The sequence below is a fragment of the Somniosus microcephalus genome, unplaced genomic scaffold (assembly GCF_052327205.1).
Source record: "Somniosus microcephalus isolate GS21.2 unplaced genomic scaffold, FLI_Smic_1.0 unresolved_chr4, whole genome shotgun sequence".
Lineage (NCBI taxonomy): Eukaryota > Metazoa > Chordata > Chondrichthyes > Squaliformes > Somniosidae > Somniosus > Somniosus microcephalus.
In genome coordinates this window covers 52,481,065-52,504,590 of record NW_028225182.1, presented here as the reverse complement: position 1 = coordinate 52,504,590, position 23,526 = coordinate 52,481,065, and the positions used below count along the sequence as shown (strand labels likewise).

The 23,526-nt window shown below is 54.0% G+C and overlaps 1 protein-coding gene across 1 annotated transcript in view; it reads left to right on the top strand.

The window, feature by feature from the left end:
* The window catches only part of LOC147091092 (uncharacterized), a 44,333-nt gene extending 21,106 nt beyond the window's left edge, over positions 1–23,227 (top strand). The window contains exons 4-8 of the mRNA XM_085977552.1: positions 10,341–10,413; positions 12,280–12,367; positions 18,026–19,827; positions 22,373–22,526; positions 23,063–23,227. Of these exons, the coding sequence (XP_085833678.1) occupies positions 10,341–10,413; positions 12,280–12,367; positions 18,026–19,827; positions 22,373–22,526; positions 23,063–23,208 (2,263 nt within the window). The 3' untranslated portion in view covers positions 23,209–23,227. The remainder of the gene's footprint in view (positions 1–10,340; positions 10,414–12,279; positions 12,368–18,025; positions 19,828–22,372; positions 22,527–23,062) is intronic.
* Positions 23,228–23,526: the final 299 nt, after the last annotated feature.

Below are 23,526 nucleotides of genomic sequence, written 5' to 3'. Positions count from 1 at the left end.
CCACAGCACCGTGGAGTGGGGGGAGATAAAAGAAATGTTGTAGTGGTAGGGGATAGTATCGTTAGGGGGATAGATAGAGTTCTTTGCAGCCGAGAGCGAGAGTCCCGAAGGCTGTGTTGCCTGCCCGGTGCCAGGGTTAAGGACATCTCCTCTGGGCTGGAGAGAAACTTGGAGTGGGAGAGGGAGGATCCAGTTGTCATGGTCCATGTTGGTACCAATGACATAGGTAGGACAAGGAAGGAGGTTCTACTGAGGGAGTTTGAGCAGCTAGGGGCCAAATTAAAAAGCAGAACCACAAGGGTAATAATCTCTGGATTACTACCTGAGCCACGTGCAAATTTGGCTAGGGTAAATAAAATTAGAGAGTTAAATGCGTGGCTCAAAGACTGGTGTGGGAGAAATGGGTTTTGCTCCCTGGGACACTGGCATCAGTACTGGGACAGGAGAGAGCTGTTCCGTTGGGATGGACTTCACTTGGCCAGTGCTGGGACTAGAATCCTGGCGAATCGAATAACTAGGGCTGTAGAGAGGGCTTTAAACTAATTAGTGGGGGGGAGGTTTTAAGAGAGCGAAAAATAAAAATGACAGTGGAGAAGGCAATAGAGCAAGGTAGCAGTGGGGGAATTAAAAACCAGAGCGTGTCAGGAAGGGACAGAATGTATAACGATAAATAAAGTAGTAAAAGGGGTAAAAGCAGGAATAAATTGTCAGAAAACATATTTGAAAGTTCTTTATCTGAATGCACGCAGCATTCGTAACAAAATTGACGAGTTGACGGTACAAATAACTACACATGGGTATGATCTGGTGGCCATTACGGAAACATGGCTGCAAGATAATCATGACTGGGAACTAAACATACAAGGGTATTTGACAATTAGGAAGGACAGACAGGAAGGAAAGGGAGGTGGGGTTGCTATGTTAATCAAGGATGGAATCACTGCAATAGTCAGAAATGATATTGGGTCAAAGGATCAGGATAGTGAAATAGTTTGGGTGGAGATAAGGAATAATAAGGGGAAAAAGTCACTAGTGGGCGTAGTCTATAGGCCTCCTAACAGTTGCAAATCTGTTGGTCGGAGTATAAATCAGGAAATAGTTGGGGCTTGTAATAAGGGAACAGCTATAATCATGGGGGATTTTAACTTTCATATTGACTGGACTAATCAAATTGGGCATGGCAGCCTTGAGGAAGAGTTCATAGAGTGTATTAGGGACGGGTTCCTTGAGCAGTATGTAACTGAACCAACCAGGGGGCAGGCAATCTTAGATCTGGTCCTGTGTAATGAGACAGGATTAATAAAAAATGTCCTAGTAAAGGATCCCCTTGGAATGAGTGACCATAATATGGTTGAATTCCAAATTCAGTTTGAGGGTGAGAGAGTTGGATCTCAAACCAGTATGCTGAGCTTAAATAAAGGAGACTATGAAGGTATGAGAGTAGAATTGACTAAAGTGGACTGGGAAAACAGATGAAAGTGTAAGACGGTACAAGAGCAGTGGTCTACATTCAAGGAGATATTTCACATCTTTCAAGATAAATATATTCCACTGAGGAAAAAGGGGAATAAAAGAAAAGACAGCCATCCGTGGCTTAGTAAAGTAATAAAGGATAGTATCTGACTGAAAACAAGGGCATATAAAGTAGCCAAATCTAGTGGGAGGATAGAAGATTGGGAAGCATTTAAAAGCCAGCAAACAATAACTAAAAGAATAATTAAGAAAGGGAAGATAGATTATGAAAGTAAACTAGCAAAAAATATAAAAACAGATAGCAAGAGTTTCTACAGCTATATAAAAAGAAAAAGGGTGGCTAAAGTGAACGTTGGTCCCTTAGAGGATGGGACCGGGAAACTAGTGGTGGGGAACATGGAGATGGCAAAGACGCTGAACAAATATTTTGTATCAGTCTTTACAGTAGAGGACACTAAAAATATCCCAACACTGGACAAACGGGGCAATGGGGGGGAGGAGCTAAAGATGATTAAAATCACTAAGGAGATGGTACTCAGTAAAATAATGGGACTTAAGGCGGATAAATCCCCCGGACCTGATGGCCTACATCCTAGGGTCTTGAGAGAAGTGGCGGTAGGGATTGTGGATGCATTGGTGATTATTTTCCAGAACTCCCTGGACTCAGGAAAGGTCCCGGCAGATTGGAAAACTGCTAATGTAACACCCTTATTTAAGAAGGGAAGTAGACAAAAAGCTGGAAACTATAGACCAGTTAGCCTAACATCTGTGGTTGGCAAAATGTTGGAGTCCATTATTAAGGAAACAGTAACAGAGCATTTGGATAAACATAATTTAATCGGACAGAGTCAGCATGGTTTTATGAAGGGGAAGTCATGTTTGACAAATTTGCTCGAATTCTTTGAGGATGTAACATACAGGGTGGATAAAGGGGAACCAGTGGATGTAGTGTATTTGGACTTCCAAAAGGCATTTGACAAGGTTCCACACAAAAGATTACTGATCAAGATAAGAAATCACGGGATTGGGGGTAATATACTCGCATGGGTGGAAGATTGGCTATCTAACAGAAAACAAAGAGTTGGGATAAATGGTTCATTCTCGGGCTGGCAATCAGTAACTAGTGGTGTTCCGCAGGGGTCAGTGCTGGGACCCCAACTCTTTACAATCTATATTAATGATTTGGAGGAAGGGACCGAGTGCAACATATCCAAGTTTGCCGACGATACAAAGATGGGAGGGAAAGCAGTGAGTGAGGAGGACATAAAAAACCTGCAAAAGGACATAGACAGGCTAAGTGAGTGGGCAGAGATTTGGCAGATGCAATATAATGTTGGAAAGTGTGAGGTTATGCACTTTGGCAGAAAAAATCAAAGAGCAAGTTATCTAAATGGAGAGAAACTGCAAAGTGCTACAGTACAAAGGGATCTGGGGGTCCTGGTGCATGAAACACAAAAAGTTAGTGTGCAGGTGCAGCAGGTGATCAGGAAGGCCAATGGAATCTTGGCTTTTATTGCGAGGGGGATGGAGTATAAAAACAGGGAAGTCTTGCTGCAGTTATACAGGGTATTGGTGAGGCCACACCTGGAATACTGTGTGCAGTTTTGGTTTCCATATTTAAGAAAAGATATACTTGCTCTCGAGGCGGTTCAGAGAAGGTTCACTCGGTTGATTCTGGAGATGAGGGGATTGACGTATGAGGAAAGGTTAAGTAGGTTGGGACTCTACTCATTGGAGTTCAGAAGAATGAGAGGCGATCTTATCGAAACATATAAGATTATGAGGGGGCTTGATCGGGTGGATGCGGTGAGGATGTTTCCACTGATGGGTGAGACTAGAACTAGGGGGCATAATCTTAGAATAAGGGGCTGCCCTTTCAAAACTGAGATGAGGAGAAACTTCTTCACTCGGAGGGTAGTAAATCTATGGAATTTGCTACCCCAGAGAGCTGTGGAAGCTGCAACATTAAATAAATTTAAAATGGAGATAGACAGTTTCCGAGCAGATAAGGGAATTAGGGGTTACGGGGAGAGGGCAGGGAAGTGGACGTGAGTCTAGATTCGGATCAGCCATGATCCTATTGAATGGCGGAGCAGGCTCGAGGGGCCGTATGGCCTACTCCTGCTCCTACTTCTTATGTTCTTATTGGACTAACACCAGTTTGTTTCGTTTAGAAATCGGCGTTCCCCTGCACTCAGTTTCTCCCCATCCCTCCTGTAGGCCCCGACTCTCACTGGGAACGCAGGAACAAGAGGAGGCCATTCAGCCCCGTGAGCCTGTTCAGCTGTTCAATTAGATCATGGCTGATCTCTACCTCAATCCCATCTACCTGCCTTGCTTCCATGACCCTTGATATCGTTACCCAACAATAATCTATCGACTCGACTATTCCAACGCTCTCCTGGCCCGGCCTCCCAGCTTCCACCCTCCATAAACTTCAGCTCATCCAAAAAACTCTGTTGCCCCCGTGTCCAAACTCGCCCGAGTCCCGTTCACCCATCACCCCCTGTGCTCACTGCCCCGTGTCCTAACTCGCCCGAGTCCCGTTCACCCATCACCCCCTGTGCTCACTGCCCCGTGTCCTAACTCACACCCAGTCCCGTTCACCCATCACCCCCTGTGCTCACTGCCCCGTGTCCTAACTCACACCCAGTCCCGTTCACCCATCACCCCCTGTGCTCACTGCCCCGTGTCCTAACTCGCCCCGAGTCCCGTTCACCCATCACCCCGTGCTCACTGCCCCGTGTCCTAACTCACACCCAGTCCCGTTCACCCATCACCCCCTGTGCTCACTGCCCCGTGTCCTAACTCACACCCAGTCCCGTTCACCCATCACCCCCTGTGCTCACTGCCCCGTGTCCTAACTCACACCCAGTCCCGTTCACCCATCACCCCCTGTGCTCACTGCCCCGTGTCCTAACTCACACCCAGTCCCGTTCACCCATCACCCCCTGTGCTCACTGCCCCGTGTCCTAACTCGCCCCGAGTCCCGTTCACCCATCACCCCGTGCTCACTGCCCCGTGTCCTAACTCACACCCAGTCCCGTTCACCCATCACCCCCTGTGCTCACTGCCCCGTGTCCTAACTCACACCCAGTCCCGTTCACCCATCACCCCCTGTGCTCACTGCCCCGTGTCCTAACTCACACCCAGTCCCGTTCACCCATCACCCCCTGTGCTCACTGCCCCGTGTCCTAACTCGCCCCGAGTCCCGTTCACCCATCACCCCGTGCTCACTGCCCCGTGTCCTAACTCGCACCCAGTCCCATTCACCCATCACCCCCTGTGCTCACTGCCCCGTGTCCTAACTCGCCCGAGTCCCGTTCACCCATCACCCCCTGTGCTCACTGCCCCGTGTCCTAACTCACACCCAGTCCCGTTCACCCATCACCCCCTGTGCTCACTGCCCCGTGTCCTAACTCACACCCAGTCCCGTTCACCCATCACCCCCTGTGCTCACTGCCCCGTGTCCTAACTCACACCCAGTCCCGTTCACCCATCACCCCCTGTGCTCACTGCCCCGTGTCCTAACTCACACCCAGTCCCGTTCACCCATCACCCCCTGTGCTCACTGCCCCGTGTCCTAACTCGCCCCGAGTCCCGTTCACCCATCACCCCGTGCTCACTGCCCCGTGTCCTAACTCACACCCAGTCCCGTTCACCAATCAGTCCCGTTCACCCATCACCCCCTGTGCTCACTGCCCCGTGTCCTAACTCTCACCCAGTCCCGTTCACCCATCACCTCCTGTGCTCACTGCCCCGTGTCCTAAGTCGCCCGAGTCCCGTTCACCCATCACCCCCTGTGCTCACTGCCCCGTGTCCTAACTCGCCCCGAGTCCCGTTCACCCATCACCCCCTGTGCTCACTGCCCCGTGTCCTAACTCACACCCAGTCCCGTTCACCCATCACCTCCTGTGCTCACTGCCCCGTGTCCGAACTCACACCCAGTCCCGTTCACCCATCACCCCCTGTGCTCACTGCCCCGTGTCCTAACTCACACCCAGTCCCGTTCACCCATCACCCCCTGTGCTCACTGCCCCGTGTCCTAACTCACACCCAGTCCCGTTCACCCATCACCCCCTGTGCGCACTGCCCCGTGTCCTAACTCGCACCGAGCCCCGTTCACCCATCGCCCCCTGTGCTCACTGCCCCGTGTCCTAACTCACACCCAGTCCCGTTCACCCACCACCCCCTGTGCTCACTGACCCGTGTCCTAACTCACACCCGGCCCCGTTCACCCATCACCCCCTGTGCTCACTGCCCCATGTCCTAACTCACACCCAGTCCTGTTCACCCATCACCCTGTGCTCACTGCCCAGTGTCCTAACTCACACCCAGTCCCTTTCACCCATCACCCCCTGTGCTCACTGCCCCGTGTCCTAACTCACACCCAGTCCCGTTCACCCATCACCCCCTGTGCTCACTGCCCCATGTCCTAACTCACACCCAGTCCCGTTCACCCGTCACCCCCTGTGCTCACTGCCCCGTGTCCTAACTCGCCCAAGTCCTGTTCACCCATCACCCCCTGTGCTCACTGCCCCGTGTCCTAACTCACACCCAGTCCCATCACCCATCACCCCCTGTGCTCACTGCCCCATGTCCTAACTCACACCCAGTCCCGTTCACCCGTCACCCCCTGTGCTCACTGCCCCGTGTCCTAACTCGCCCAAGTCCTGTTCACCCATCACCCCCTGTGCTCACTGCCCCGTGTCCTAACTCACACCCAGTCCCGTCACCCATCACCCCCTGTGCTCACTGCCCCGTGTCCTAACTCACACCCAGTCCCGTTCACCCATCGCCCCCTGTGCTCACTGCCCCGTGTCCTAACTCACACCCAGTCCCGTTCACCCATCACCCACTGTGCTCACTGCCCCGTGTCCTAACTCACACCCAGTCCCGTTCACCCATCACCCCCTGTGCTCACTGCCCCGTGTCCTAACTCACACCCAGTCCCGTTCACCCATCACCCCCTGTGCTCACTGCCCCGTGTCCTAACTCGCCCGAGTCCTGTTCATCCATCACCCCCTGTGCTCACTGCCCCGTGTCCTAACTCACACCCAGTCCCGTTCACCCATCACCCCCTGTGCTCACTGCCCCGTGTCCTAACTCGCCCGAGTCCCGTTCACCCATCACCCCCTGTGCTCACACCCAGTCCTGTTCACCCATCACCCCCTGTGCTCACTGCCCCGTGTTCTAACTCGCCCGAGTCCCGTTCACCCATCACCCCCTGTGGTCACTGCCCCGTGTCCTAACTCGCCCCGAGTCCCGTTCACCCATCACCCCCTGTGCTCACTGCCCCGTATCCTAACTCGCCCCGAGTCCCGTTCACCCATCACCCCCTGTGCTCACTGCCCCGTGTCCTAACTCACACCAAGTCCCGTTCACCCATCACCCCCTGTGCTCACTGTCCCGTGTCCTAACTCACACCCAGTCCCGTTCACCCATCACCCCGTGCTCACTGCCCCGTGTCCTAACTCGCACCCAGTCCCGTTCACCCATCACCCCCTGTGCTCACTGCCCCGTGTCCTAACTCACACCCAGTCCCGTTCATCCATCACCCCCTGTGCTCACTGCCCCGTGTCCTAACTCACACCGAGTCCTGTTCACCCATCACCCCCTGTGCTCGCTGACCCGTGTCCTAACTCACACCCAGTCCCGTTCACCCATCACCCCCTGTGCTCACTGCCCCGTGTCCTAACTCGCCCGAGTCCCGTTCACCCATCACCCCCTGTGCTCACTGCCCCGTGTCCTAACTCACACCCAGTCCTGTTCACCCATCACCCCCTGTGCTGACTGCCCCGTGTTCTAACTCGCCCGAGTCCCGTTCACCCATCACCCCCTGTGGTCACTGCCCCGTGTCCTAACTCACACCCAGTCCTGTTCACCCATCACCCCGTGCTCACTGCCCCGTGTCCTAACTCACACCCAGTCCCGTTCACCCATCACCCCCTGTGCTCACTGCCCCGTGTCCTAACTCACACCCAGTCCCGTTCACCCATCACCCCCTGTGCTCACTGCCCCGTGTCCTAACTCACACCCAGTCCCGTTCACCCATCACCCCCTGTGCTCACTGCCACGTGTCCTAACTCACACCCAGTTCCGTTCACCCATCACCCCCTGTGCTCACTGCCCCGTGTCCTAACTCACACCCAGTCCCGTTCACCCATCACCCCCTGTGCGCACTGCCCCGTGTCCTAACTCACACCCAGTCCCGTTCACCCATCACCCCCTGTGCTCACTGCCCCGTGTCCTAACTCACACCCAGTCCCGTTCACCCATCACCCCCTGTGCTCACTGCCCCGTGTCCTAACTCACACCCAGTCCCGTTCACCCATCACCCCGTGCTCACTGCCCCGTGTCCTAACTCACACCCAGTCCCGTTCACCCATCACCCCCTGTGCTCACTGCCCCGTGTCCTAACTCGCCCCGAGTCCCGTTCACCCATCACCCCCTGTGCTCACTGCCCCGTGTCCTAACTCGCACCAAGTCCCGTTCACCCATCACCCCCTGTGCTCACTGCCCCGTGTCCTAACTCACACCGAGTCCCGTTCACCCATCACCCCCTGTGCTCACTGCCCCGTGTCCTAACTCACACCCAGTCCCGTTCACCCAGCACCCCCTGTGCTCACTGCCCCGTGTCCTAACTCACACCCAGTCCCGTTCACCCAGCACCCCCTGTGCTCACTGCCCAGTGTCCTAACTCGCACCCAGTCCCGTTCACCCATCACCCCGTGCTCACTGCCCCGTGTCCTAACTCACACCCAGTCCCGTTCACCCATCACCCCCTGTGCTCACTGCCCCGTGTCCTAACTCACACCCAGTCCCGTTCACCCATCACCCCCTGTGCTCACTGCCCCGTGTCCTAACTCACACCCAGTCCCGTTCACCCATCACCCCGTGCTCACTGCCCCGTGTCCTAACTCACACCCAGTCCCGTTCACCCATCACCCCTGTGCTCGCTGACCCACAGCGGCTCCCGGTCCGTCAACGCCTCGATTTTAAAATTCTCCATCGTTGTTTTCAATTCTCTCAATGGTCCTCGCCCCCCTACCTGTCTTTGTAACCTCCTCCAACCCCACACCCTCCCAATCTCTGTAACATTCTCCAGCCCCACAACCCTCCCTCCTCCAGCCCCACAACCCTCCCTCCTCCAGCCCCACAACCCTCCCTATCTCTGTAACCTCCTCCAGCCCTACAACCCTCCCTATCTCTGTAACCCCCTCCAGCCCCACAACCCTCCCAATCTCTGTAACCTCCTCCAACCCCACAACCCTCCCTATCTCTGTAACCTCCTCCAGCCCCTACAACCCTCCCTATCTCTGTAACCTCCTCCAGCCCCTACACCCCTCCCTATCTCTGTAACCTCCTCCAGCCCTACAACCCTCCCTATCTCTGTAACCTCCTCCTGCCCCTACACCCCTCCCTATCTCTGTAACCTCCTCCATCCCCTACAACCCTCCCTATCTCTGTAATCTCCTCCAGCCCCTACAACCCTCCCTATCTCTGTAACCTCCTCCAGCCCTACAACCCTCCCTATCTCTGTAACCTCCTCCTGCCCCTACACCCCTCCCTATCTCTGTAACCTCCTCCATCCCCTACAACCCTCCCTATCTCTGTAATCTCCTCCAGCCCCTACAACCCTCCCTATCTCTGTAACCTCCTCCAGCCCCTACAACCCTCCCTATCTCTGTAACCTCCTCCAGCCCCACAACCCTCCCTATCTCTGTAACCTCCTCCAGCCCCACAACCCTCCCTATCTCTGTAACCTCCTTCAGCCCTACAACCCTCCCTATCTCTGTAACCTCCTCCAGCCCCGGAACCCTCCCTATCCCTGTAACCTCCTCCAGCCCTACAACCCTCCCTATCTCTGTAACCTCCTCCAGCCCTACAACCCTCCCTATCTCTGTAACCTCCTCCAGCCCTACAACCCTCCCTATCTCTGTAACCTCCTCCAGCCCCTACAACCCCCCGAGATCTCTGCGCTCCTCCAATTCTGCCCTCTTGTCCATCCCCCGATTTCCATCGCTCCACCATTGGCGGCCGTGCCTTCAGCTGCCTGGGCCCCGAGCTCTGGAATTCCCTCCCTAAACCTCTCCGCCTCTCTCTCCCCTCCTTTAAGACGCTCCGTAAAACCGACCTCTTTGACCAAGCTCCTGTCGTAATATCTCTTTATGTGGCTCAGTGTAAAACTTTGTCTGATAATCGCTCCCGTGAAGCGCCTTGGGACGTTTTACTACGTTAAAGGCGCTGTGTAAATGCAGGTGGTTGTTGCTGTCCTGCCTCAGTCAGATATCGATGGGGTATGGGATCTACTGCCACCATTGAGTGGGCCACTTAAAAGCGGTATTCTCCATGTCTGAGCCTAGAAAGCGAGGGGCAGCCGGCTATTCGACCCGGGGTGGGGGGGGGGGGAATTGCAGCAGGCATCCATTAAACGGAACCCGCCGCTGACCTCTTCCCCAGCCTAAATCCCAGCGTGAGTGAGGGAGGTGGTGAGCTCTGGTCATTGGGAAAAAAAGCACCCTTTCCCCTCCAGAGAGTGGCCCCCCTCTCTGATATTCCCGTTCAGAGTTCAGTGCAGTGTTTGAGGTAAGAAAACTACTAGGCACTTGGTCTAAGCGTTAAACAAAGCTTTAACCAACTGTTTTACAACATGGAGGTCTCGTTGTGTCCTTCACTAGTTCCTGTTAAGAATGTCCTGTGCAAGCTGGGCCCGTGCCCGAGTATTTATACTCTCCCTGGACAGCGCCGCCCGCAGGCCGCTCAGTATTATTTCATAAGTCTTTCTTTCATGAATGACTGATTCATGTCAGTGTGTTTGGGCCTCTCGGGGATGGGGCTTTAACCTGTGTCTCCTTCCCCGGCAGTGAGGACATGGAGAGCGACAGCACTCGGATCACCCAGGAGGAAAACAGGCATCGGCAGAGCACGTCCAAAGAGGTAAGACCATCCGTCAGCATTTAATTGGGCAGATTAGACGAGTACAGCGCAGAAGGAGGCCATTCGGCCCATCGAGTCTGCGCCGGCTCTTTCGAAGAGCAATCCAGTCAGTCCCACTCCCCCGCTCGCTCCCCACATCCCTGCAATTTTTTTCTCCTTCAAGTATTTATCCAATTCCCTTTTGAAAGCAGTGATTGAATCTGCCTCCACCGCCCTCGCAGGCAGCGCACTCCAGATCCTGACCACTCGCTGCGTAAAGAAGTTTTTCCTCACGTCGCCTCGGGTTCTTTTGACAATCACCTTAAATCTGTGTCCTCTGGTTATCGGCCCGTCAGTCATTGGAAACAGTTTCTCTTTACCTCAACCCTTCATGATTTTAAAAAACTCGATTAAATCTCCTCTTAGCCTTCTTTACATAGAAAGACTTGCATTTCTCCAGCGCCTTTCACCACCTCAGGACGTCCCAAAGTGCCTTACAGCCAATGAAGTACTTTTTGAAGTGTGGTCACTGTTGTAATGTGGGAAACGCGGCAGCCAATTTGCGAACAGCAAGCTCCCACAATGTGATAATGACCGGATAATCCGTTATTTAATGATATTGGTTGAAGGATAAATATTGGCCCCAGGACTCACCTTTGAAATAGTGCCGTGGGATCTTTTACATCTGCCTGAGAGGGCAGACGGGGCCTCATCCGAAAGACGGCACCTCCGATAGTGCAGCACTCCCTCAGTACTGCCCCTCTGACAGTGCAGCACTCCCTCAGTACTGCACTGGGAGTGTCAGCCTGGATTTTGTGCTCGAGTCTCTGGAGTGGGACTTGAACCCACGACCTTCTGACACAGAGCCGAGAGCGCTGCCCACTGAGTCACGGCTGACGTGGAAGGTAACAGTGGGGTGGGTCAGTGGGTAACAGCAGCAACATGAAGGACCCAGGTCCAGCCTGGCCAATGCTGGAGTTTGCCAGTCTCGGCCGGTGTGTGGGTCTGTGCAACAACCGGTCTCCGCACTGGAGTGGAGAATCGGCCTGTGTTCCTGCTCCTGATCACTGTCCAGCGTCCCCTGGGTTAGAGAGGGTTCCTGCTCCTGATCACTGCCCAGTGACCCCTGGGTTAGAGAGGGTTCCTGCTCCTGATCACTGTCCAGTGACCCCTGGGTTAGAGAGGGTTCCTGCTCCTGATCACTGCCCAGTGACCCCTGGGTTAGAGTGGGTTCCTGCTCCTGATCACTGTCCAGTGACCCCTGGGTTAGAGAGGGTTCCTGCTCCTGATCACTGTCCAGTGACCCCTGGGTTAGAGATGGTTCCTGCTCCTGATCACTGCCCAGTCACCTCTGGGTTAGAGAGGGTTCCTGCTCCTGGTCACTGTCCAGTGACCCCTGGGTTAGAGAGGGTTCCTGCTCCTGATCACTGTCCAGTGACCCCTGGGTTAGAGAGAGTTCCTGCTCCTGATCATTGTCCAGTGACCCCTGGGTTAGAGAGGGTTCCTGCTCCTGATCACTGTCCAGTGACCCCTGGGTTAGAGAGGGTTCCTGCTCTCCTGATCACTGTCCAGTGACCCCTGGGTTAGAGAGGGCTCCTGCTCCTGATCAGTGCCCAGCGACCCCTGGGTTAGAGAGGGTTCCTGCTCCTGATCACTGTCCAGTGACCCCTGGGTTAGACAGGGTTCCTGCTCTCCTGATCACTGTCCAGTGACCCCTGGGTTAGAGAGGGTTCCTGCTCCTGATCAGTGCCCAGTGACCCCTGGGTTAGAGAGGGTTCCTGTTCCTGACCACAGGTGTTAGTGGCGGGCGGGGGGTAGGGGAGGGTGTCTATCCGGGTGTCAGTCTGTAAGAATTTTTTAAACCCGCTGTCCTTGTTACACTTGCAGGCGAGCAGCAAGTTACACTGGTTTGCCAGGGAGACGGCACGACAACACGAGGAGGAAGAGGAGCTTGCGACAGAGAAGAGCGATGAAGGTAGCTAGCGTCCCAGGGTGACCCCGGGGCTCCTGTTTCACGGGAAGCCGCAGAGACTCTTCCTGCCCCACGCCCCATCTGCCTGCTACTCGTGTGTTTCACTGACAAAGTTCACTGTCAAGTTTTTTGAGAATGTAACCAGCAGGGTAGATAAAGGGGAACCAGTAGATGTAGTATATTTGGATTTCCAAAAGGCATTCGATAAGGTGCCACATAAAAGGTTGTTACACAAGTTAAGGGCTCACGGGGTTGGGGGTAATATATACAGGAAACTCTTTTTTATCTGGCACCGGCGTGGTGCCGGTTTATCAAAAAGTCCGGATTACAGAGAGGTATAGTAAAAGGTACGAGAGCCCCGTACACAGCAACAAATCCAGGCGTCCCTGTTGCATGGCAACAGGTGCAGGAACCCCGGCCACAGATCCAGGCGTCCCTGTTGCATAGCAACAGGTGCAGGAGCCCCGGTTACGCGGTCACAGATCCAGGAACGGCCACTACTATGAAGTAAAACTTACCTGAACCTACTCCTGAATTTTGCCGGTTAAGAGGTTTCCGGTTATTTAGGTGCCAGTAAATCGAGAGTTTCCTGTAGCATGGATAGAGGATCGGTTAACAGACAGAAAACAGAATAGGGGTCTGTTTCAGATTGGCAGGCTGTAACTTGTGGGGTGCCGCAAGGCTCCGTGTTCGGGCCTCAGCTATTTACAATCTATATTAATGACCGAGATGTAGGGACCGGGTGTAATGTATCCAAGTTTGCTGACGATACAAAGCTAGGTGGGACAGTAAGCTGTGAGGAGAACACAAAGTCTGCAAAAGGATATAGATAGACTGAGTGAGTGGGCAGTAAGGTGGCAGATGGAGTATAATGTGGGGAAATGTGAGGTTATTCACTGTGGTAGGAAGAATAGAACAACTGAATATTTTTTAAATGGTAAGAAACTTTTAAATGTTGGTGTTCAGAGAGACTTGGGTGTCCTCGTGCAGGAATCACAGAGAGTTAGCATGCAGGTACAGCAAACAATAAGGAAGGCAAATGGCATGTTGGCCTTTATTGCAGGGGGTTGGAGTATAAGAGTAAGGAAGTCTTGCTACAATTGTACAGGGCCTTGGTGAGACCACACCTGGAGTACTGTGCACAGTTCTGGTCTCCTTATCTAAGGAAGGATAGACTTGCCTTGGAGGCGGTTCAACGCATCATAGAATGGTTGCAGCACGGAAGAAGGCTATTCGGCCCGTCGAGCCCGTGCCAGCTCTCAGCTAGTCCCACTCCCCCGCCCTTTCCTCGTAGCCCTGCAATTTTATTTCCTTCAGATACTTATCCAACTCTTTTGAAAGCCACGATTGAATCTGCCTCCAACACCCTCTCAGGCAGTGCATTCCAGATCTGAACCACTCGCTGCGTAAAAAAAGTTTTTTCTAACTTCGCCTTTGGTTCTTCTGCCAATCCCCTTAAATCTGTGTCCTCTGGTTCTCGACCCTTCCGCCAATGGGAACAGTTTCTCTCTATCTACTCTGTCCAGTCCCCTTTGATTTTGAACATCTCTGTCAAATCTCCTCTCAATCTTCTCTGCTCCAAGGAGAACAACCCCAGCTTCTCCAGTCTATCCACGTAACTGAAGTCCCTCATTCCTGGAACCATTCTCGTAAATCTTTCCTGCACCTTCTCTAAGGACTTCACATCCTTCCTAAAGTGCGGTGCCCAGAATTGGACACAATAATCCAGTTGAGGCCGAACCAGTGTTTTATAAAGGTTCATCATAATTTGCACGCTTTTGTACTCTGTGCCTCTATTTATGAAGCCCAGGATCCCGTAAGCCTTTTTAACGGCTTTCTCAACCTGCCCTGCCACCTTCAATGATTTGTGCACACATACCCCCAGGTCTCTCTGTTCATGCACCCCCTTTAGGATTGTACCCTTTAGTTTATATTGCCTCTCCTCATTCTTTCTATCAAACTGTATCACTTCGCACTTTTCTGCGTTAAATTTCATCTGCCACGTGTCCGCCCATTCCACCAGCCTGTCTATGTCTTCCTGAAGTCTATCACTCTCCCCCTCACTGTTCACTATACTTCCACGCTTTGTGTCATCTGCAAATTTTGAAATTGTGCCCTGTACACCCACGTCCAAATCATTGATATATATCAAGAAAAGCAGTGGTCCTAGAACCGACCCCTGGGGAACACCACTGTGTACCTTCCTCCAGTCCGATAAACAACCGTTCACCACTACTCTCTGTTTCCTGTCACTTAGCCAATTCTGTATCCATGCTGCCACTGTCCCTTTTATTCCATGGGCTTCAACTTTGCTGGCGAGCCTATTAGGTGGCACTTTATCGAACACCTTTTGGAAATCCATATACACGTCAACTGCATTACACTCATCAACCCTCTCTGTTACCTCATCAAAAGACTTGATCAAGTTGGTTAAACACGATTTGCCTTTGACAAATCCGCGCTGGCTTTCCTTAATTAATCCACACCAATCCAAGTGACTTAATTTTGTCCCTGATTACTGTTTCTAAAAACTTCCCCACGACCGAGGTTAAACTGACACTACCGAGGTTAAACGAAGGTTCACTAGATTGATTCTTGGGATGAGAGGGCTGTCCTTTCAGAACTGAGATGAGGAGGAATTTCTTCTCTCAGAGGGTCGTAAATCTGTGGAATTCTCTGCCCCAGAGAGCCCTGGAGGCTGGGTCATTAAATACATTTAAGGTGGAGATAGACAGATTTTTGCAAGATAAGGGAGCGAAGGGTTATGGAGAGCGGGCACGGAAGTGGCTTTAAGCCCAAGATCAGCCGTGATCTTATTGAATGGCGGAGCAGGCTCGAGGGGCCCAGTGGCCTATTCCTGCTCCTATTTCTTATGTTCTTATGTCCTATGAGGAGAGATTGAGTCGATTGGGCCGATACTCTCTGGAGTTTAGAAGAATGAGAGGTGATCTCATTGAAACATACAAGATTCTGAGGGGGATTGACAGGGTCGATGCTGAGAGGCTGTTTCCCCCCTGGCTGGAGAGTCTAGAACCAGGGGTCACAGTCTCAGGATAAGGGGTCGACCATTTAGGACTGAGATGGAGACATTTCTTCACTCAGAGGGTGGTGAATCTCTGGAATTCTCTGCCCCAGAGGGCTGCGGAGGCTCAGTCGTTGAGTATATTCAAGGCTGAGATCGATAGATTTTTGGACTCTTGGGGAATCGAGGGATATGGAGATCGGGCGGGAAAGTGGAGTTGAGGTCGATGATCGGCCATGATCTTATGGAATGGCGGAGCGGGCTCGAGGGGCCGAATGGCGGAGCAGGCTCGAGGGGCCGAATGGCGGAGCAGGCTCGAGGGGCCGAATGGCGGAGCAGGCTCGAGGGGCCGAATGGCGGAGCAGGCTCGAGGGGCCGAATGGCGGAGCAGTCTCGAGGGGCCGAATGGCGGAGCAGGCTCGAGGGGCCGAATGGCGGAGCAGGCTCGAGGGGCCGAATGGCCGACTCCTGCTCCTATTTCTGCCAGTGCCCCTCGGGTCAGCCACAAGGGGGCAGAAGAGAGGCCCTCAGTTCAGAAATAACAGAAAATGCTGGAAAAACTCAGCAGGTCAGGCAACATCCGTGGAGAGAAATTTGAGTTGACGTTTCGGGTCGAACCCTTCTTCAAAACTGGAAAGAAAATAAAATAGATCGAAGGCAGGGCTGCGATCGGACAAAAGAAGTGAAAGAGACAAAAGAAGTAGAAGAGACAATAAAAGGAGTTTGAAGCCAGACGAGATGGTAATAGGCTGAGATTAGGTGTGAAGTGTCCTGGCAGGGCAAGATAGCTGCCAGGTGTGAGAGAGAAACAAAAGGAAAGGGGGGGGGGGGGGAAAGGAGTGGAAAAATTACAGGTAAAAAATTAATGGGGGCCGAGGTTATGATCTGAAATTGTTGAACTCGATATTGAGTCCGGAAGGCTGTAAAGTGCCTAATCGGAAGATGAGGTGCTGTTCCTTGAGTTTACGCTGAGCTTCCGTGGAACAATGCAAGAGGCCAAGGACGGTGAGGTCCGAGTGGGAATGGGGCGGTGAATTAAAATGACAGGCGACCGGAAGCTCGGGGTCACCCTTACGGACTGAACGGAGGTGTTCCGCAAAGCGGTCGCCCAATCTGCATTTCGTCCCCCCAGTGTAGAGGAGACTGCATCGTGAGCAGCGAATACAGTATACTAGATTGCAAAGAAGTACAAGTAAATCGCTGTTTCACCTGGAAGGGGTGTTTGGGGCCCTGGACAGTGGGAAGGGGGGAGGTATAGGGGCAGGTGTTACATCTCCGCTTGCACGGGAAGGTGCCGGGCGAAGGGGAAGGGCTGTTTGGGGTGATAGAGGAGTGGACTAGGGTGTCTCGGAGGGAGCGGTCCCTACGGAATGCTGAAAGGGGAGGGGAGGGGAAGATACGTTTGGTGGTGGGATCACTTTGGAGGTAGCGGAAATGCCGGAGGATGATCCGTTGAATGTGGAGGCTGGTGGGGTGAAAGGTGAGGACAAGGAGAACCCTATCGTGGTTCCGGGAGGGAGGGGCAGGGGTGAGGGCAGAAGTGCGGGAGATGGAACGGACACGGTCGAGGGCCGTGTCAACCACGGTAGAGGGGAATCCTCGGTTGTGGAAAAAGGAGGACATGTCTGAAGCACTGGTGTGGAAGGTGGCATCGTCGGAGCAGATACGGCGGAGACGGAGAAACTGGGAGAATGGAATAGAGTCCTTACAGGAGGCGGGGTGGGAGGAAGTGTAGTCCAGGTAGCTGTGGGAGTCAGTGGGCTTGTAGTGAATATTGGTCGATAACCTATCCCCAGAGATGGAGATGGAGAAGTCGAGGAAGGGAAGAGTCAGAGATGGACCATGTGAAGGTGAGGGAAGGGTGGAAATTGGAGGCAAAGTGAATGAAATTGTCTAGTTCGGGGCGAGAGCAGGAAACGGCACCGATACAGTCATCAATGTATCGGAAAAAGAGGTGAGGGAGGGGACCCGAGTAGGACTGGAACAAAGACTGTCGGAGGGGCAGTACTGAGGGAGCGCCGCACTGTCGGAGGGGCAGTACTGAGGGAGTGCAGCACGTCGGAGGGACAGTACTGAGGGAGCGCCGCACTGTCGGAGGGGCAGTACTGAGGGAGCGCCGCACTGTCGGAGGGGCAGTACTGAGGGAGCGCCGCACTGTCGGAGGGGCAGTACTGAGGGAGCGCTGCACTGTCGGAGGGGCAGTACTGAGGGAGCGCTGCACTGTCGGAGGGGCGGTACTGAGGGAGCGCCGCACTGTCGGAGGGGCGGTACTGAGGGAGCCCCGCACTGTCGGAGGTGCCGTCTTTCGGATGAGACGTTAAACCGAGGCCCCATCTACCCTCTCAGGTGGATGTAAACGATCCCACGGCCACTATTTCGAAGAAGAGCGGGGGAGTTATCCTGAGTGTCCTAGCCAATATTTATCCATCAATCCACATCTAAAACAGATGATCTGCTCATTATCACATTGCTGTTTGTGGGAGCTTGCTGTGCGCAAATTGGCTGCCGCGTTCCCCACATTACAACAGCGACCACACTTCAGAAAGTACTTAATTGGCCTGTAAAGCGCGTTGGGACGTCTGGTGGTTGTGAAAGGCGATGTAGAAATGCAAGTCTTTTTTTTCTTCCCACACGACAAGGAATTCGCTGCAGCCGAGCCAGGTCCCGCAAGCCCTACGTTGGGAGAGCGACGGAGGATGGTGCCGGATGGGACGGGGACGTTGGGAGAGCGACGGAGGATGGTGCCGGATGGGACGGGGACGTTGGGAGAGCGACGGAGGATGGTGCCGGATGGGACGGGGACGGGAGCTGGAGAGATGGTGTCCATCGCTTCGAGGACGGTGGGTGGGAACTCGGAGTGGGAGAGGCCGCCGTGACCAATGGTCCTGGCCAGGTCAAGGCCATCACACAACTGGCCACAGAGCAACTGGGCAGGTACCAGTCGCCCACACACGGCCTGCGCCGTGTTAAAGAGACACAAGGGATTCCTCGTGCCTTCAGTACAAGGTCAGAGGACCAACTAGAGAGGGACAGAACTCGGCCTTGTGTTACTGAAAGGACCCAGCGAGCAGTAAATGGCATAGAAAGAGATGATTGGAAGCGGCAATGTCGATCGGATTGGAGTTATACCGAGGACAGTGAATATCTGGCGCCAAAGCTAATGATGGCTGGTGGCGGCTCCCGCTATCATGTCGAGGGGAGAGCTGATTCCTCCAGAGCTCTCCCTGACTCTAGCTACTCTGCGGCCATTGCCCATCCAGTATTCACCAACGGGAAGGACCTCGATATCCCTCGGCGCTGCGCGTCCGATTCGGAGCCACAGCCGCGGCCTCGTAAACACAAACGGGACAGCGAGGGTGTCCGCTCCCGGGCCAGGTCTGAGGTCAGCCGCCGGCCCGTCCGAGTCCGACACAACCGCAAAGTGCTGTCTCCGCAGAACTCCCAGCGTGGAAATCACCCGGAGACCCTCAGACCCAAACACAGAAGCCAAGGGCGTCACAGGCCCGCGGGAGAGCACCAATCAGATCATCACAGCGAACTGGGTCTTAAGCGAAGAGCCGAGGATCTCCGCGATCCACTGGACCCTAAAGAGCGGCTGAAGCAGGAGGATAGGCGGAAGGAAGAGAATGGGCATCATCCATTGGCTGTTAAAGAGAAGGAGAAACAAGCCCCTCGGCCATTGGTTGTCAATCCGAAGCATGCCCCTCACCCATTGGCTGCTGGTGAAAAGCAAGCCCCTCAGCCATTGGTTGTTGGTGAAGAGCCCGTTCATTCCCCAGTGCGCACCAAAGTGAAAGAGAAGCAAGTGCACTTCTTATTGGATCCTGTAGAGCGGGTAAAGCCCGCCCATTGCCCGTTGACGAACAAGGAAAAGCCAGTCCTATATCCATTTTACTTGACGGGAAAGGAAGTTCATTCCCCATTGGCCGGCAAGCAAAAGCGTGTCCATTTCCCATTGGCTGTTGAAGAGCATGTCCAGAATCCATTGGTTGGCAAGGCAAAAGATGTTCAATACCCATTGGCTGGCAAAGAGAAGAAAAACCCAGCTCGTTTCCCATTGGCTGTGAAAGGAAATCCCATCCAGTACCGATTGGCCAGCAAAGACACAGAAGCGATTATTGATTACCTATCGGATAAACGGAAAGAAAGCGATTCGTCATCTCCGAAACACGTCAGCAAATCGCCACCTGCTTTCCGAGAGAGCGGCTGTCCCGAAAAGGACAGAGGCAAACCCGTGGAACCCACATCGGACAAAGCCAGGTTGTTGCCATCCCAACCGGCTGGTGACATTCGGGAGAATCATGCGCAGCCGATGCGCCTGCGCACAGAGAAAGATCCCGCCGGGGATCCGAGCAGCAATTGGCCCAAGGCATCGACCGCTCACATGGGTGGCTCTCGCTGGAGAGGTGAACCGTCGCAGAGGGCTACAACTGAACCAAAGGTGAAGAGAAATTCTTTCTTTCTTTTTGACAGTTCAGACATCTAACCTTACTGTGCGGGCCGTTCGTGGAGGGACGGTATTGAGCACTCCCAGATCAGCCATAGTATGGGTCAGACACAGAGCAGAGCTGCCTTAGTGAGCTGGAGCTGCCACTGCTTTCATCCAGTGATGGGATCTCTCTCTTTGTGATCTGGTGGTGGGGTCTCTCTCCATGGTGATCTGGTGTAGATCTCTCGCCATGAGATCTGGTGGTGGGATCTATCTCCATCTGGTGGTGGGTCTCTCTCCATAGTGATCTGGTGGGATCTATCGCCATGATCTGGTGGTGGGATATCTCTCTGGTGATCTGGTGATGGGATCTCTCTCCATGGTGATCTGGTGGTGGCATCTTTCCCTGATCTGGTGATGGGATCGATCTGGTGATGGGATCTCTCTCAATGGTGATCTGATGATGGGATCACTCTCCGTGGCGATTTGGTGATGGGATCTCTCTCCGTGATCGGGTGGAGTAGATCTCTCTCCATGATCTGATGGAGTAGATCTCGCTCTGTAATGATCTGATGGAGTAGATCTCTCTCTGTGGCGATCTGGTGGAGTACATCTCTCTCCGTGGTGACCCGGTGGAGTAGATCTCTATCTGGCGATCTGGTGGAGTAGATTGATCTGTGGTGAACTGGTGGAGTGGATCTCTTGGTGGTAATGTGGTGGAGTAGATCTCTCTCCGTGGTGATCTGGTGGAGTAGATCTCTCTCCACAGTGATCTGGTGGAGTAGATCTCTCTCTGTGGTGCTCTGACTGAGTAGATCTCTCTCCCCGTGGTGATCTGGCAGAGTAGATCTATGTCCGTGGTGATCTGAGAGTAGATCTCTCTCTGTGATGATCTGGTGGAGCAGATCTCTCTGTGGTGATCTGGCAGAGTAGATCTCCATGGTGATCTGGTAGAGTAGATCTCTCCGTGGTAACCTGGTGGAGTAGATCTCTATCCACGATGATCTGGCGGAGTAGATATCTCCGTGGTGATCTGGCTGAGTAGATCTCTCTCCCCGTGGTGATCTGGTGGGGTAGACCTCTCCCTGGTGATCTGGTGGCGTAGATCTCTCCCTGGTGATCAGTGGAGTAGATCTCTCCCTGGTGATCGGTGGAGTAGATTCTCCCTGGTGATCTGGTGGAGTAGACCTCTCCCCGGTGATCTGGTGGAGTAGATCACTCATGCTGATCTGGAGGAGTAGATCTCTGTGATTATCTGGAGGAGTCGATCTCTCGCTGGTGATCTGGTGGAGTAGATGACTCGTGCTGATCTGGAGGAGTTTCTGGGTTTCTGTGTGATCTCTCTGATGACCTGGATGAGTAGATCTCTCTCCGTGGCAATCTGGTGGAGTAGATCTCCATGATGATCTGGTGGAGTAGATCTCTCCCTGTGGTGATCTGGTGAAGTAGAACTCTCACTGGTGATCTGGTGGAGTAGATATCTCCGTGGTGATCTGGTGATGGGACCTCTCTCTGTGATGACCTATTGGAGTAGATCTCCTGGTGGTGATCTGTCAGAGTAGATCTCTCCATGGTGATCTGGTGGAGTAGACCGATCTGGTGAACTGGTGGAGTGGATCTCTCGGTGGTAACCTGGTGGAGTAGATATATATCTGTGGTGATCTCTCTCCGTGGTGATCTGGTGGAGTAGATCTCTCCCGCGGTGATCTGGCGGAGTAGATCTCTGCACGATGATCTGGTGGAGTAGATCTCTCCTCGTGGTGATCTGGCGGTGTAGGTCTCTCCGTGGTGATCTGGCAGTGTAGATCTCTATCTGTGATGATCTGGCAGAGTAGATCTCTCTGGTGATCTGGCAGAGTTGATCTATCATTGTGGTGATCTGGTGGAGTAGATCTCACTCGTGGTCTGGCAGAGTAAATCTCTCTCTGGTGATCTGGCGGAGTAGATCTCTCCCCGTGATGATCTGGCAGAGTAGATCTATCTCTGTGGTGATCTGACAGAGTAGATCTCTCCGTGGTGATCTGACAGAGTAGATCTCTCCGTGGTGATCTGGCAGAGTCCACATCTCTGTGGTCTGGCAGAGTAGATCGCGCTCCGTGGTGATCTGGCGGAGTCGATCTCTGTCCGTGGTGATCTGGTGGTGTCGATCTCTCTGGTGATCTGGCGGAGTAGATCTCTCCCCGTGGTCTGGTGGAGTAGATCTCTCTCCATGGTCTGGCGGAGTAGATCTCTCTCCGTGACGATCTGGCGGAGTAGATCTCCACGGTGATCTGGCAGAGTAGAGACCTCTCCGTGGTGATCTGGCAGAGTAGATCGTGATCTGGCAGAGTAGATCTCTCTCGTGATCTGGCGGAGTCGATCTCTCTCCGCGGTGATCTGGCGGAGTAGATATCTCTCTGCAGTGATCTGGTGGAGTAGATCTCTCTCTGGTGATCTGGTGGAGTAGATCTCTCCCTCACGCGTTGAGGGGATTGCCTGATTGAAGAGGCATCTGGGACAGAAGGTGAAATATAAATGGATGTTGCCGGTGACAGAATGTCCTGCTCTTTTTGTAAAGGCAGCGGGCCAGGGGCAGGTGATCAGCCAGCGGAGAGAGCCGCACTGCGTCAGAGCCCACGCCGACAATACCAGCGACAGACCAGGGAGAAGCAAAGCTGATCGGAGTAATACACCCTCCCCATTAAACCGGCAGCAGAACAAGCCCCGTGCAGGTACGGGAGCGGGAGTGGGTACGGGAGCGGGAGCGGGAGTGGGTGCGGGAGCGGGAGTGGGTGCGGGAGCGGGAGTGGGTGCGGGAGCGGGAGTGGGTGCGGGAGCGGGAGTGGGTGCGGGAGCGGGAGTGGGTGCGGGAGCGGGAGTGGGTGCGGGAGCGGGAGTGGGTGCGGGAGCGGGAGCGGGTGCGGGAGCGGGTGCGGGAGCGGGAGCGGGAGCGGGAGCGGGTGCGGGAGCGGGTGCGGGAGCGGGAGCGGGTGCGGGAGCGGGAGCGGGTGCGGGAGCGGGAGCGGGTGCGGGAGCGGGAGCGGGTGCGGGAGCGGGTGCGGGTGCGGGTGCGGGAGCGGGTGCGGGGGCGGGTGCGGGAGCGGGTGCGGGGGCGGGAGCGGGTGCGGGGGCGGGAGCGGGCGCGGGGACGGGGCGCGGGAGCGGGTACGGGACTGGGCGCGGGTGCAGTTCGAGCAGCACAGTCTGTTCCTTGGGTATAGTTCCTGTGTATAATTCTGTCCAATTCTCGTGTCTTTGTGTTTAACAGGAGAACAGAGAGGCTCAGAGACCAGAAAAGATTCTCCCAATGGCAGATCAAGGATCCCAAGGAATGGAGTCACTGTGCCCACATGGTGCAACGATGAGACACTGAAAGGTCTACAAGCCATGGAATTGAGAGTGAGTAGGGACTGAACGAGAGGGCCGGTCAAACCCAGCGTCACGCAACATGGTACCCTCTTAATTACCATTCTTTATTCTCCCCTGTGCGCGACTCCCTCTCTCTCCGTCTCTCTCTCCCACTCTCTCCGTTTCTCTCTGTCTCTCTTCGTCTCGAGATCCCTCTCTCCGTCCCTCTTCGTCTCGAGATCTCTCTCTCCGTCTCCCTCCGTCCGTCCGTCTCTGTCTCTCTTTGTCTCGAGATCTCTCTCTCTGTCTCTCTCTCCGTCTCCCTCTGTCCGTCTCCCTCTGTCCGTCTCTGTCTCTCTTCGTCTCGAGATCTCTCTGTCTCTC